General features: G+C 23.8%; 3 protein-coding genes across 5 annotated transcripts; 2 read left to right on the top strand and 1 right to left on the bottom strand.

Moving 5' to 3' along the window:
• Nucleotides 1-502: 502 nt before the first annotated feature.
• LOC122507976 (putative box C/D snoRNA protein SPCC613.07) lies at nt 503-2,794 on the bottom strand. Of its 2 annotated transcripts, none has more exons than XM_043621009.1 (7): nt 2,685-2,794; nt 2,407-2,588; nt 2,173-2,264; nt 1,892-2,070; nt 1,576-1,767; nt 1,392-1,516; nt 503-1,289 (listed from the first exon to the last, which is right to left on the bottom strand). In XM_043621009.1, exons 1-7 carry the CDS (start codon nt 2,711-2,713, stop codon nt 577-579), a joined length of 1,512 nt encoding a protein of 503 aa, XP_043476944.1. In that variant the 5' UTR covers nt 2,714-2,794; the 3' UTR covers nt 503-576. The 2 variants fall into 2 exon arrangements, with proteins under 2 accessions (XP_043476944.1, XP_043476945.1); XM_043621010.1 differs by having other exon boundaries at nt 2,173-2,246.
• Nucleotides 2,795-3,087: 293 nt separating this feature from the next.
• Nucleotides 3,088-8,302, top strand: LOC122507977 (E3 ubiquitin-protein ligase parkin). Its single transcript, XM_043621012.1, has 8 exons — nt 3,088-3,650; nt 3,762-3,957; nt 4,066-4,423; nt 6,071-6,272; nt 6,361-6,522; nt 6,653-6,775; nt 7,672-7,756; nt 7,960-8,302. The coding sequence occupies exons 1-8, from the start codon at nt 3,393-3,395 to the stop codon at nt 8,067-8,069; spliced, it is 1,494 nt and encodes a 497-aa protein (XP_043476947.1). The 5' UTR covers nt 3,088-3,392; the 3' UTR covers nt 8,070-8,302.
• A 310-nt stretch (nt 8,303-8,612) lies between these two features.
• LOC122507978 (cilia- and flagella-associated protein 36) lies at nt 8,613-13,539 on the top strand. Of its 2 annotated transcripts, none has more exons than XM_043621013.1 (5): nt 8,613-8,948; nt 9,031-9,206; nt 9,689-9,891; nt 10,136-10,421; nt 13,175-13,539. In XM_043621013.1, exons 1-5 carry the CDS (start codon nt 8,840-8,842, stop codon nt 13,430-13,432), a joined length of 1,032 nt encoding a protein of 343 aa, XP_043476948.1. In that variant the 5' UTR covers nt 8,613-8,839; the 3' UTR covers nt 13,433-13,539. The 2 variants fall into 2 exon arrangements, with proteins under 2 accessions (XP_043476948.1, XP_043476949.1); XM_043621014.1 differs by having other exon boundaries at nt 8,614-8,948; nt 9,701-9,891.
• The last annotated feature ends 1,597 nt before the right edge of the window (nt 13,540-15,136 follow it).

The following is a 15,136-nucleotide window of genomic DNA, read 5'->3' as shown; positions in this document are numbered from 1 at the left end:
TTAAATAATTGAATTCTTTTGGAAAATTTCATTAAAGTAGTAGATATTAAAAATCATTGAGTTGAGGAAAGTTTTTGAAAATAATTAAAATTTTGCGAAGAATTTTAATAAAATTTTTGAAAATAATTGAATTTCTGAAAAGAATTTTACTACTTTTGAAAATAATTTAATTTCGGCAATCATTTGTAATTGCTTCAAAATTCAATTTGTTTTAGTGTTTTTAACTAAAATTCTTCTATAAATCTATTATTTTTAATAATCAATTAAATATATATTAAAAAATTTAATTAATTTCAGGAGAGTCTTTTAAAATTGAATTAAATTCGAAATATTTAAGTGATATTAGATTTTAAGAATAAACACAATAACTTTAGAAAACAATTTTCCAGGATTTCGATCGAAATTCCTTCACTTTTCCAAGTTTTTTCAAGGTTTCTAAAATTCCCTGACATTTTCAGGTTTTTCTGGAAAATTAACTTATCAAAGAAGAAGAAATGGAAAGTTTTATTTATAAAAAAATATATATTTACTTCAACGATTACAATATACATTTTTTCTGTAATATTGTAATACATTTTAATTATTCATTTTAACAAGTACGTTATAATCGGGAATTTGTAATCCTGAATTTTTCGACTCTTCCGTCTGTTCAGGAATTGTTTCCTCCTCTGATTCGGACATGTAGGCGCTAAAATAATTCATTGCAATATTTTTAATTGAAGAATTTGCACAGTTTTCGTTTTTATTTACATTCTCTATTTTTGCTTCGTCTTGAATTTTGTTCTCCAAATGTCTCTCGATTGGTTTCTCCTCAGGTGCTTCATTTTCCGAGTCTGTTATCTGAGAATTGAAAAATTCACTAGGTTTTTCTGTTGCTTCAGGTTCATTTGATTTTTTCTCAACTATAACCGAAGAATTAATTGAAATTGATTTAATCTTTGTAATCTCATCTTCAGAATCGGACATACAAATTCCCGTGAATTCTTTTATGGAATCTCGTGTTTTTGGCATTTTTTTCGGTATAATTAATTGTTGTTTTGGATTTTTTTCAAATTTTCTCTTTTTCTCAGGGAATTTTGTATTTTTTTCCCTTGTCATTTTTCCCTTCTCGTCCTCTGAGTCAGTGAATTCGGTATGAAAGAGAAAATTTATTCCTTCTTGCTTTTCTGTTTCGTTTGATTTTGAAAGATTTTGTGGTTTATTTGGTGGATGTGCAAAATTTTCTTGTCTTCCTTTAAATTTCTTCTTGTGTCGGAAATTTTTCGCTTCACAATCTTCACGCTCGTCATCTAAAATGGTTAAATCTTCATTTATTTTCCATTTGAAACAAATTGATTAGAAAAGAAAAAAGTTAATTTTTTTAAATTCGTATCATTGCGAAAATTACTTACCAGAATCGATCATTTCGTACATATCCGAATGATCCTTTAAAATAACGTAAAATGTCGGGAACTCGATAATTAATTTTTGTTCCAAATTTTCTGCGAGCGTTAAATTCAAATCCAATTCGTAGAATCTGGAAAAAAATTTTAATTATTTTTTCTATTAAATAGTTTTATTTAATTTCTTACACACCTGGAACTTGAATTTTGTACTTTCTCAGCCTTCATGAGAACTTTGATTCCATTTAAACCGACGGAACGATAGAATTGTAATTTATTTCGTAAAATTGATTTCAAATTATTTTGTTCTTGATCTTCGTTTACTTTTATATCCGGTTCGAGAACATTTTCTAATAAAACGGACAATCTCGCCTTTTCGGAAGCTCTGTAAATATAATTTGCTATTTTATAAGTTAACATAAAGAATGTTGAAATAAATAAATTTCATTTCTAATTAAATTATTTTCGAAAAAGAAAATTAAATTAATGTATAATAATGTCATTATTACTTTTCCGTGGTCCATTTGACATTTTCTCCCTGTGGAAAAATCCAATCAATTCGCCATAGTAATTCATTTTTATTCCAAATAAAACGCGTTGTATTTTCTTTGTTACGACTAAAACTGCGAGGTAAAAATTCTAAAGTAACTCCTCTTTTGAAAGCAGCATATTTCAATTTACGAAGAAACTGAAAATGTCATAATTCAATTAAACATTTTTGTCAATACTTAAATATTATTTAAAAATAATACTTTTAATATATAATAAATTCAATTTTTCGTTTACTTACCGTTGGAAGAAAATTATTTAACGATGTACGTTTAATAGGATCTCGTCCGTATTTATCAACGCATCTGCCAACTTCTTGAAGTAAACAATAATCTGTGAATTATTATTATAATAATTTTACGATTCTTAGAAAGTAAAGAAAATAACAATTGTAAACAAAAGAAATCAAATGCTAATCATAGTTAAGTTATAAGGATCAAAGAATTTCGTATTTTCTACGATTGATAATAATTACCACTCGCTAATTCTAATTCTGTTATTGCTTTAATTGGCAAATATTTTGTTTTATCACGAATTCCATCACAATTAAGTTCCTTTTTGTGAATATTCGAACACGTGAGACTGCAAGACCTAACCTCACATTTTGGACACGTGTACTTCGCCGCCTCTTTTCCGCAAACTTCGCAATTCTCTAATCTGTAAATTTTTCGAATAGATTAAAAAACACTTAGTAGACACGATTTTTATTTGCAACAATTGAATATTATAGAGAAAAATCATTAATAATCGTACTTTTCTTGAGAAGTGCCAGAAGTACTCATTGTTGACAGGTCGAAAACAATTTTCGATAATTATCGATTTCTTTCGATTCTTCGACTACGAAATCCTGATCGAGATTCATTTCTTTCTTTTTCCTTAGATCTTCTAAGCTTTTTCATAAGCGATGTTTTTATAAATAAAAATATACTTCGTTAATAATAGAGAACATAACTTTATTTTCTAGAAATATTTGTAACAATTAACTATTGTTAATAAATATTAGTCCATTCAACTTTCAAATTTGTGCGGGGTTTTAGTTAAGCCAATAGGCGATGAGTATTGCAAAACCTAAAGGCGCATTCACACCGTTCGTCGCCTGCTCCAAGAGGAAAAATCCGGAACCTCCGGAACTAACATTTTGACATTCAAAATATAAACAATTATATTTTGTTATTGTAAATTTGTAATCCTGTACTATATAAATATATATTACTATAATACGTGTAATATAATGTATATTTTTACATCAATATTAAAAGAACTTTAGGAGCTATACCAACAATGTGGATTTAAGACGTATTTAAAAATAGTATTCGCAAAACAATGATTTATAATGCAGTTAGTTATTTTCAAATAAATTGTTTATTTGTCAGATTTAGTTAACATGCCGTCTGCGTAGGTTAAGTTATGAATTCTAATATCATGACAGAAAGTTTCCTAAACACCGATTCATTATGAAACATGAGTTTTTTATTCGATCTAATTAGAAGTGTTTTTTTAAGAATGTTAGAATTAATTTGGTCAAGTAAAACCCGTATTTCAAATACTCTAAGTATTTACGTGAAGACAAACACTGGAAAAACTGTGCACATTGATTTAAATCCAAAATGGGACATCAAGAATGTCAAGGAAATTGTTGCCAAAAAATTGGACATGCCTGCAGAGGAGTTAAAAATTATTTTCGCCGGTAAAGAACTTCACAATTCAACAATAATTGAGGTATCAATAGTTTTGTTCTTATTTATCGAGTCGAAATTCGTTTTTTTAACAAAAAATTATTATTAACATAACCTATAAAACCGAGAAGAATATTTATTTTTCTTCTTCTAGGAATGCGATTTGGGACAACAAAGTGTTTTACATGCAGTTCGAACTCATCATAAAGTTAAAAAAATTAATAAAACCACAATAGAGGAATCAATATCAGAAAATTCGGAATATAATGACAGTGGAAGTAAACCTCTCAATGAAACTTTGTCCGATTTACCCTTGGACGAATCCAGTGAATTAGAATCGACTTCGGAAGGTTTTTATTATATCTAATTGTATATAATTGAATTGCTATTTGAGAAAAATTATTTTTTAATTAAATATTGTAATATTAATGTGTTTAATAGAAATAAATTTTTCGTAGAACAAAAAAATCGAGCGCACTTTTATATTTATTGCTCGGCTCCATGCAAATCTGTTGAGGCTGGAAAATTGCGAGTTAGATGTGCAACTTGTAAACATGGTGCAGTCACTGTCGATAGAGATCCACAATGTTGGCCAGATGTCTTACTGCCGCAAAGAATAACAGTTCATTGTGAAAATGAATTTTGTCAATTCTCCATTTCACCGAATGACGAGATTGAATCGCAAGTTCATTATGCACAATTTTATTTCAAGTGCGCAAAACATCCCAGTTTGGGAGAAACTGACGAAGCAGTGCCTTTATATCTCGTGAAACCGAATTTAGCGAAAATTCCCTGCCTCGCTTGCACTGACATTAGGTTTGTTTCTAGAAATATTTCCTTTTGAGATCTTATTTTCTCTTTTTTTTTAGAAAATAAGATTTTTTCTAAATAAAATTTGCGATATTTAAAATATCGATTGTGGTAAAAAATATGTTTATAATTACAATAATTGTTTATATTTCCAAAAAATCCAAAAAATTTTATAAATAGTACAATTTTTTGCAAAAGTTGAATTACTTTTAAAAAAATTATGCAAAAAATTTCACAAAAGAATTTAATTATTTTCTAAAATTTTAATAAATCCTAAAAAATTTAATTATTTTTTTAAATAGTAAAATTTTTGCAAAAATTCAATTATTTTCATTAAAATTTCACGAAATAATTTAATTTTTTTCTTAATTACTAAAATTTTAATAAATTCTTCGAAGCAATTCAATTATTTTTATAAATAGTAAAATCTTTGCACAAACTCAATTATTTTCGAAATAATTTTAATTAAATTTTTTAGAAGAATTCGACTTTTAAAAAAAAATTTAACACATTTCGAAAAAATTCCATTTTTTTCTAAAATTTTAATAAATCCTTCGAAACAATTCAATAATTTTTATAAATATTAAATAGTAAAATTCTTTGCAAGAATTCAATTATTTTTATAAATAGTAAAATTCTTTGCGGGAATTCAATTATTTTCAAAAAAATTTTTAATTGAATCCCTCGGATGAATTCAAATATTTTTAAATATTTCCATTTTCAATTATTTCCTAAAATTTTAATAAATTTTTCGAAACAATTCAATTAATTTTATAAATACTAAAAATCTTTGCAGGAATTAAATAATTTTTAATCCAATTTACATAAAATTACACGAAAGAATTTAATTATTTTCAAAATATTTAAAAAAAATTCTATTTAAAAATTAAATTACTTTTAATGCAATTTTTTAAGTATATTCGTTAAAAAAATTGAAAGAATTCAATTAGTTTCAAAAAATAATAAAATTCTTGTGATGAATTCAATTATTTTGAATATACTTAATTTTAATAAAATTCTTTAAAGAAATTCAATTATTTTCGAAACAACTTTAATTGAATTTCTCGAAAAAATTTCTTTATTTTTAAATATTTCTATAAAATTCTTCATAACAATTTAATTATTTCTTAAACTTTTAATAAAATCTTCGAAACATTTCAATTATTTTCATAAATAGTATAATTTTTTACAAGAATTCAATTAATTTTATAAATCATAAAATTCTTTGCAGAAATTCAATTCTTTTTTAAAACAATTTTAATAGAATTCATCGAAAGAATTTAATTATATTTTCAAGTATTTACATAAAATTCATTTTTCCCCTAAAATTTTAATAAATTCTTCGGAACAATTCAATTATTTTTATAAATGGCAAAAATTCTTCGCGACAATTGAATTATTTTCATAAATAAAAAAATTCTTCGAAGGAATTCAATTATTCTCTTCAAATTTTTTGATAAGATTTTTTCGCAAGAATTCGATGATTTTCAATACATTAATTTTAAAATTGAAAATATTTAAAAAGAAATTTTTTTTTAAAAAGTTAGGAAACAAAAAAGGAATCAACATTATAGATTATAAATATTTCTTTTTTATAAATTTCTATTTATTTGTTTTTCGGTTTTTATTTCGATTTATTGTTTTTTTTTATAGAGAAACTGTATTGGTTTTTCCATGTGAAGCGGGTCATGTCACTTGCTTGGATTGCTTTCGTGATTATTGTTCGTCGAGATTACGCGAAAGGCAATTTCAATTTGACGACACACGTGGATATTACACTTTACCTTGTCCTGCTGGTTGTCCAAATTCATTTATTCCCGAAATTCACCATTTTCATCTTCTACCCTCACAGCAAGTAATAATTTGAAAATTTATTTAATATTTCAAAATTAATTGAATTTGGAGAAAAGTTATTAATAAATTATTTTTCTCCTTTCTTTCAGTACGAACAATATCAACGTTTTGGTACAGAAGAATATGTTCTTCGTGAGGGAGGAATTTTATGTCCGCAGCCCGATTGTGGAATGGGAATAATACCACCAAAAGTTGAAAATGGATATACGGAGGAAGATTGTCGTAAAGTGCAATGCATCGGTGGTTGTGGAGTAAGTTTCAAATTACTTTTTTTCAAATGTTTAAAAAAAAGAGGAAAAAAAGGGATAAAAGGATAAAAGCGTAAAAGAGACCGTTTTAAGTATGTTTAACAAAATTCTTGTTATTTATTTATTTTTCCAGTTCGTATTCTGCAAAAAATGTTTACAAGGATATCATGTTGGCGATTGTGAACCTCAGGCTCAATCTTATGGCAATTCGAGCTTTGGATCTGGATACGTTGTAGATCCTTTAAAAGCAAAGGATGTGAGTCGTTTAATTTAATTTTAATTAATTATTTTTTCACTTTGCATTCCAATTTATTTTATATATTCAATTTGAATGGGAAATAATTTACAGCCATTGGATATTAAGACTTTTTCGACTTTTTTCGATTATTTTCTAATAACGCGACTTTTATCGACTTATATTAAAAAATTGCGACTTTTACTACTTTTCTTCCAAATTTTGCATCAAAATACCACATTTTTAGTATAAAATGCAACTTATTTCGATTTTTATAGTGTGAAAAGTGCAACTATAAACAAATCTTTGAAAACTTATTAATTATTTATTTTCACGCATTTTATTACAATTTTTGAAAAAAAAACTTTTAAAGAATTTTAATCGAAAATATTGAAAATAATCTTTAGAAAGAAAAATGGACAGTTTCAATTATTATAAAAAATTGAATTTTTGTATTGAAATAATTGAATTCTCGAAGAACTTTTGGAAAGTTATTAAAAATTAAAATAGATAATTGATTTAGAGATGAAATTTAGTTCAAAATTGTAGAAAATAATTGAATTTTGACGCAGGGTTACAGTTGTAATTTTTAGAAATTAATAAATTTGAGAAGTTGAAATTTTTTAAATTTTATTTCCCGTGAAAAAAGAAATAAGAAGTATTTAAATATTTATTTATCATGAAATTATTCGAGTTTTAATTAATTGAATTTAGAAATCAGTGAAGAATCAGGGAAATACAAAATAAAATTTTTTGTTACAACTAAATTAAATCATCGACTTTTTCGACATTTTTCTATTTTTAATCGACTAACGCGATTTTTTTGGTTCGTTAAAGTGGATCCGAGGTCTAAATTTATTTATTTAATAAATAAATAATTAAAGTACAGAAAGAAGATAATTTTTTTTTCATTTTAGGCAAAATGGGAAGAAGCAAGTAAAAAGACGATAAAAATTTCCACAAAGCCGTGTCCTAAATGCCGAACACCAACAGAAAGAGATGGTAACAAATTTTTTTTACTAAAAAACTAAAATTAAAAATTTTATTCAAAGAAATTAGAAAAAAAAACTTGAGTGTTAAATAAAGATTTAACACTCAAGATTTTTTTTTTTGATAATTTTTCTGAATTATTTAAAATGATTAGACGGAAAATTTCATTATGCAATGAAAGTTGATTTAATTGAAATAAATTTCGATTAATTTAGGAGGATGTATGCACATGGTGTGTACAAGAGCTGGTTGTGGATACCAGTGGTGTTGGGTGTGCCAAACCACTTGGACAAGAGACTGTATGGGCAATCACTGGTTTGGTTAAATTTACCAAATGAAATTTAATTTATTCCCTTTAAATTGAATTCACATTAATTCACTAATTAATTCTTTAATTTAATATACCTTCTTTATTTAATATTTAAGTTTCTCTTCTACGAAAATGACATTTGTGATACTTATATAACTTTTTCCAAAAAAGAACATTTTTTAAATATGTAAACATTATATCTATTTGTAACGAGAACTTAATAGATAATAAATTTGAATTCTTTACAATTTTGAATTTTGAATTTTTACAATATTGCAAATTATTGAAAATAAGTTGATTATCCTGCGATCATATTCTTTAATCGATGTAATTTATATAAATCAAATATTTCTTTAGAAAAAACTATATTTTATTAAACAACAATTTTATTAAAAACAACAATTTAAAAAATAGAACTTTTTGTTTTGATCAATAGGAATAAAAAATAAAGTAAGTGGGAGGTTACCGTTATTCTAAGACAATTATGATAAGTGATAATTTACCTGCGTGTCAGAATTGTTTTGAATTTCGTTTCCATAGTTACGCGGGCAAAATAAAACTTTTTACTATTGTTACCAATATTGTTGACGTGTTTTGAACTACAAACGCATTAGAAAATATTTTTAAATTTAAATACAAGTAAAATAAATATTTGTTAGTTGACAAATTTTGTTTATAAAAGAACTGTTTCAAAAAACTGCTTAAAAAACTGTTTAAGAAAACTGTTTAAAAAAAACTGTTTTAATTATAAAAATAATAATAATAAAAAACTTAATAATTTAATAATGCAGGAGAAAGATGACAGTGCTTGGGTTTTTGATTCCTTAATTGGCTTTTTACAAGGACCAATTTGGTCTGCACCGCTTATGACATTTATAGAAGAAAATTCTCTGAGTAAGAAAATATTTTACATTTTTATTATTTATCAATATTTTTAGAAGAAAAAATAATTTTTGTTTCATTCGTTTCATTGCAGTTTTCGAACCTGACACTGAGGATTGCAAGGAATATCGAGAAGTTTATCAGGAGTATAAAAATTTAGTCGATCTACTCCTTGGATGTTACATGGAGGACATGGGAATAACTTCTGAACAATTTGAAATGGCTTGTGCTGTTAACAGTAATACGAGGATTCCGATTCAATTTCAACAAGTACTAGTTCCAAAAAAAATTCTAATTCTTGCAAATTTTTTCTTTTATTCGAAATTAATTTTTTTTTTCAAATTCGATTTCTATTTATTTTAATTTTAAATGTTCGATTTAAATTTATTTTAGATATTGGATTTGAATTTAATTTAAATTTTCGATTTAAATTTAATTTAAATATTCGATTTTAATTTAACTTAAATATTCGATTTTAATTTAATTTAAAGTTTCGGTTTAAATTTCCGATTTAAATTTAATTTAAATATTCGATTTAAATTTAATTTAAAGATTCGGTTTAAATTTAATTTAAAGATTCGATTTTAATTTAATTTAAAGATTCGTTTTGAATTTAATTTAAATGCAATTTAAATATTCGGATTAAATTTTATTTAAATATTCGATTTAAATTTAAAAAAAAAGTAAATATCGGAACGAAATTAATTCTTTAGTGGTCCGTTAAGGAATTTTTTCTCGCTAACTGAAACTAGGCTATTTTGCAGAGTTTATTCGAACAAATCTGGGCGGCCAACGAATTTGAAATATTTAAGCGAATGATGATTCAAAAGAATTTGGAACTTCAACTGCAAGCACTGAATATGATCGAACAAAAATATGGCCTGACACCTGCGTCGTTAACCTGTGGCAATGACAATTTTCCCGACGATGAAATCGTTATGGAGCAAATTCTCAAGTACTGAAAAAATTTTCTATTATTTTTCCCCTCATTTTCCGAAAATCTTTTTTCTCAATCTTTTCTCAATCTTTTCTTAATCCTTTTTCAATCTTTTTTTAATCCTTTCTCTATCTTTTCTTAATCTTTATTTCTTAATCTAAAAAAAAGTATTTAAAAAAATGAAAAACAAGTATTAAAAAGAATTTTTAAAAAATAATTATTTTTACTAAAACTGAACTAATTGGAAATGAAAAAATTTCAGTCGACGGGATAATAAAGAAGAAATACAGGAAAATTCAGTGGCTTCCGAAGAGGAGGTTCCATTGAAGGAGGAACGAGAACGTTTAGCTCAGGAATATCAGAATGAACGCATTCGAATGGCAGAGGCTATTAAAACATCGGGAAATTCTCCATTAAACACAAGTCTTGATAAAGAGAGAAAATTCTTGGAAACTTTGCCTGAAACTTCTGTTGACGAGGCGGATATTCCCGAGGAGCAATCTTCAGTTTCTTCAAAATCAGAAGAATCACTTGAAGCCAAAGAAAATGTGAATATCATTTCATTTTCCCTTTACTATTAGTTATTTTATTTTAAATTTTATTTCTACAAAAACAAAATAATAGTAATTATTTCAAATTTTATTTTTAAATTTCCATTTCAAATTTTATTTCCTAATTTTTATTTTCAAAATTTTACGTTTCAATTTTTATTTCAAATTTTATCTCTTATTTTATTTTATTTCTATCAAAATTATTTCCGACTTCGCACTCGATAATTAATTTTAGAAAAATAGTAAAAAGTATTTTTCAAACTAAAAAAAGTAGTAAAAAAGTTGCTATCGAAAAATTAAACTTGACCAAAAAAACTCGATTTAGACACTTCACAAAACTGATAAAAATTCCATTCTATATTTTATTTTCCTGACTTTTTTCTAATTTTCATCAAAAATATTTACATCTTTCTTATCCTGCTAATAAATTAAATTTTGCAAAGAATTTTATTAAAATGCCTTAAAGTAATTGAATTTTCTGGAATAATTTTGTTATTTATTGACATTATTGAATTCTTTTGAAGAATTATTTATGTAAATAATTGAATTTTTGGGAAGAATTTTATAAAAATGTTTAAATAATCCATTTCTTTCGACTAATTTTATGCAAATTCTAATTCAAATAATTGAATTCCGGTGAAATTTGCATTATTCATGAAAAGAGTTAAATTCTTGCGAAGATTTTTACAAAACATTTGTTAAATATTTTTTGAAAATAATTGAATTCCTAGAAAAGATTTTATTATTTATAAAAATATTTGAATTCTTGCGAACGATTTTATTTGAATTTTTTTTTAAATTATTGAATTCTTGTGATGAATATTGTAATTTTATGAAAATAATTGAATTTTGCATAGAATTTTATTAAAATGCCTAAAAATCATTGAATTTTAGGGAATAATTTTGTTATTTATCGACATAATATTATTATTATTATTATTATTATTATTATTATTATAATATTTTTCTAAATAATTGAATTCTTCCAAAGAATATTAAAAAAAACATTTTTATAAATAATTAATTTTTTCGAGTAATTGAAATTAAATTTTTAAGAATAATTACATTTTTTGAGCAATTCCTGTAAAATTATATTAATAAAAATAATTGTAATCCTGCGATGAATTCTAGTATTTATAAAAATAATTGAATAGTTGCAAAGTATTTTACTAAAATTTTCAAAAATAATTGAATTCCTGAGAAGAATTTTATTATTTTTTATGAAAATAATTGAATTATTGCGAAAAAAATTAATTAGAATTGTATTTAAAATAATTGATTTCTTTCGAACAATTTCATTAAAATTTCGAGGAATTGAAATTAAATTTTTAAGAATTACATTGAATTATTGTGAAAAATTTTATTAAAATATTAAAAAAAGAATTGAATTTCTGTAAAAAGTTTTGCTATTTTTGAAAATAATTTGAATTCTTTATAAGAATTTTATAAACATTATTTTAAATAATTAAATTTTTCGAAATATAATAAATATTATGAAATTTTTATTTTCAAATAATTGAATTTTTACAAAGAATATTATTATTTGTTCAAAAAATTGAATTCTTGATAAGAATTCTATTAAAATTTTTGAAAATAATTAAATTCTCCAGGGAAATTTCATAACAAGATTTGAAAATAATTGAATTGTTTTAAAGAATTTATGGAAATTTAAAACAAATAATTCAATTCTTTCGAGAAATTAAATTGAAATTTTTATTGAAAATAATTGATTTTTTGCATTATTTTATGAAAATAATGGAATTTTTCAAATTTTTTCTACTAATTTCACAAAAATTGCATTAAAAATTATTCAATTTCAGTAAAGAATAATATTAACATTTTTGAAACCAATTGAATTTTTTAGAAAAATTTTATTAAAATTGTATTGAAAGTAATTGAAATCCTGCGATGAATTTTATGATTTATCAAAATAATTGAATTGTTGCTAAGAATTTTATTAAAATTTTCAAAAAAAAATTGAATTCCTGAGAAGAGTTTTTCCATTTTTGAAAATAATTTAATTATTGAGAAAATTTTTATTTAAGTGTTTAAAAAGAATTGAATTTCTGTGAAAAATTTTGTTATTCTTTTAAAATAATTGAATTTTTTTAAATAATTAATTTTTTCGAAATATAATAAATATTATGAAATTTTTATTTTAAATAATTGAATTCTCGTGGAAAACTTTATTTGTGAAAATAATTGGATTTTTTTCGATTTATTAATTTAAAATAGTATTAAAAATAATTGAAATTTTTCGATGAGTTTTATTATTTATGAAAATAATTGAATTCTTGCTTAGAATTTTATCAAAAAGTTTTTTTTTAAAATTGAATTTCTATAAAAAAATGTTATTATTAGTGAATTATTATTATTATTATTTATTATTGAATTATTGTAAAGAATTGTATAAAAATTTTGTTAAATAATTGATTTTTTCGAAATTTTTTTTGAAAATGCTATTCTAAATTAATTGAATTCATGTAGAAATTTTATTATTCACAAAAATAATTGAATTTTAGATATTTATCAATTTTTTTTTTTAAATAATTGAATTCTTTTGCAAAATTTGATGAAAATACTAGTTTATTGAAATTAATTGAATTTCGAATATTTTTTGAAAATAATTGAATCCTTTTGCAGAATTTGATTATATTTTTTGAGAATAGTTTTTTTGATTTCTAGTATTAGCGAATTTAAAGTAGTGGAAATTATTTAAATTATTTTTATTCCAATTTATTTAATTTAAGACTGTGAGAGACGAGGACATAAAAAAGCGGCAGAAATACCTAAAAGCCCAACGAGATAAATTGGTGATCCTGAAAAAGAAGGCTCGAAGTGAAAGACTGGAGAAAAACGCAACTCGTCCAAGTTCTGCTCGAGTTGTCGCCGAAGCTGCAATGAAAGGAGGAAGTGACCTGGATCTTCCACAATCATCAGAGTCATCAATACTCCAACTAAGAAAAGCACTTGCTGCTCGACTCAAAGCCGAAGTCGTCAATAAATAAATTTCAACAAACTAGAAAAGAAAAATAATATAATATAAAAAAATAAAAAAATGTGTTAAGAAAAATTCTTGAAAAATTTGCTAACAAATTTTCCAATTAATACACAGAAAAGAAAAATGAAACAAAAATATTTTAAATATAAAGAAAATTCGAAAATTTTTGAGTTTCAAACTTTTCCGATTGAATTAAAATATTTGAATTAAAAATAAAAAAATGTTTTTAGAAAAAAAATCTAGTGTGATTAAACTAAATAAATAAAATGATAAAATATGTAAGTGGGACAATTTCAACTTCCTTTTTTTTTAATCGTTTTATCGTATTTAATGCTAAGAAAATTGCTTTTACAGAAGTATAATTAAAAATATCAGTGGATATTGTTTCTCGCTCTAGCCTGTTATTCGGTTTTTTGTTTCTTTGTTTCTTTGTTTTTTCCAAAAAGTATTCCCAAAAAAATTCCTGCTTGCACATTGATTTGTCTAGCTACAATAAAAACTTTGTACAGCTGTCCTTATTTCCTGTTGAAAGAATTTCTTCGAAAAAACTTTTATTTTTTATATTTTTTTTTTTAATTTTTTTTTTCCCAACAATTTTAAAATAGATATTTTAAATATAAAAATCTACATTTCTTTCTCTCTCTCTCTCTTTCTTTCTCTCTTTTTCTCCGCGAAAATTCATAATCAGCTAAACATTTTTTCTCTGTGTGATTATTGCATTTTTATAAAAATGTACAATGAATTTTTAATCTACTGGACAATCGATTTTCATTTTTTTTTTGTTTTTACTTTTAAAAATTCGGAGAAATTCTTTTCTTTGGATTGAGGAGGCTTCACATTCAATTACCATTTTGTTGTTGTTGTTTTAAAAATTGGTGATTGACAATCAAATAATGCCCTTGTTTACTGTAAAGCAAAGTCGGGTTTTTGTGATGTGTCCGAAAATAGTCGTTTTTTTCTAAATTTATGTTTTATTTAATTAAATATTCTTTTTCGCTCTACAACACACTTTTATTCATAATAGCACTCACTCCATCATTCTTAACAGTTCTGCTTCAGATTCAAACTTTTTTTTTTTTTTTTATTCGCCGATTTGCAGCAGGAAACTGTCGTTAATAATTGAACGTGAGAATAAAAAAAAAATAGAAAATAGAAAAAAATATTATTTCTAAATGAATTATCGTTTCAAAAATTTCTCTTAAATAACAGTAGGTAAATTGGTAATACATTAATAAAAAAAATATGCTACTTATAATTAAAATCACATTTTTCGTGCTAAAAAAAACTCATTTTTACCTTAAATTTTAAGTATCGCTGATGAAAGACTTACACTCTGACTCAGAAAAGAAATATTCAAAGAAAAATATTATTGCATTAAATTTATATTGTATTTAATTTTTTAGTTAATCAATAAATAATTACTAAGTTGATAATAAATAATAATTAAAAAGTATCTTTTTTGAGTAAAAAAAAATTCTAGTCTTCTTTGAATATTCAAATATTTTTGAATACAAATTAATAAAAAATACAAAATAATTCAAAGGGAATTTTCTTTTCTGAGTTATTCGTAATGTAATAAAAATGAGAGATAATCCTTGACACAGCCCAACTTCTTAAAATCTATAATATTTGAATATTAAAAAAGAAATCAACGTTCAATTGTCAACTTTTGATTTTCCGCACTGCAAATCTCAATGATTGTTAACTTTGA

Source organism: Leptopilina heterotoma, unplaced genomic scaffold (genome assembly GCF_015476425.1).
Source record: "Leptopilina heterotoma isolate Lh14 unplaced genomic scaffold, ASM1547642v1 Lhet_52, whole genome shotgun sequence".
NCBI classification, from domain to species: domain Eukaryota; kingdom Metazoa; phylum Arthropoda; class Insecta; order Hymenoptera; family Figitidae; genus Leptopilina; species Leptopilina heterotoma.
This window is presented reverse-complemented; position numbering and strand designations above follow the sequence as displayed.

Bases quoted from the DNA above. Each gene is read 5' to 3' on its own strand.
- LOC122507977 (XM_043621012.1), top strand. From the start codon at position 3,393: ATGAGTTTTTTATTCGATCTAATTAGAAGTGTTTTTTTAAGAATGTTA. The intron at 4,424-6,070 runs GTTTGTTTCTAG...TTTTTTTTATAG, and splicing joins CTCGCTTGCACTGACATTAG to AGAAACTGTATTGGTTTTTC. The intron at 6,273-6,360 runs GTAATAATTTGA...CCTTTCTTTCAG, and splicing joins ATCTTCTACCCTCACAGCAA to TACGAACAATATCAACGTTT.
- LOC122507976 (XM_043621009.1), bottom strand. From the start codon at position 2,713: ATGAGTACTTCTGGCACTTCTCAAGAAAA. The intron at 2,071-2,172 runs GTAAGTAAACGA...TGACATTTTCAG, and splicing joins TAAATAATTTTCTTCCAACG to TTTCTTCGTAAATTGAAATA. The intron at 1,517-1,575 runs GTGTGTAAGAAA...ATTTTTTTCCAG, and splicing joins GTACAAAATTCAAGTTCCAG to ATTCTACGAATTGGATTTGA.
- LOC122507978 (XM_043621013.1), top strand. From the start codon at position 8,840: ATGCAGGAGAAAGATGACAGTGCTTGGGTTTTTGATTCCTTAATTGGC. The intron at 9,207-9,688 runs GTACTAGTTCCA...AACTGAAACTAG, and splicing joins TTCCGATTCAATTTCAACAA to GCTATTTTGCAGAGTTTATT. The intron at 10,422-13,174 runs GTGAATATCATT...ATTTAATTTAAG, and splicing joins CACTTGAAGCCAAAGAAAAT to ACTGTGAGAGACGAGGACAT.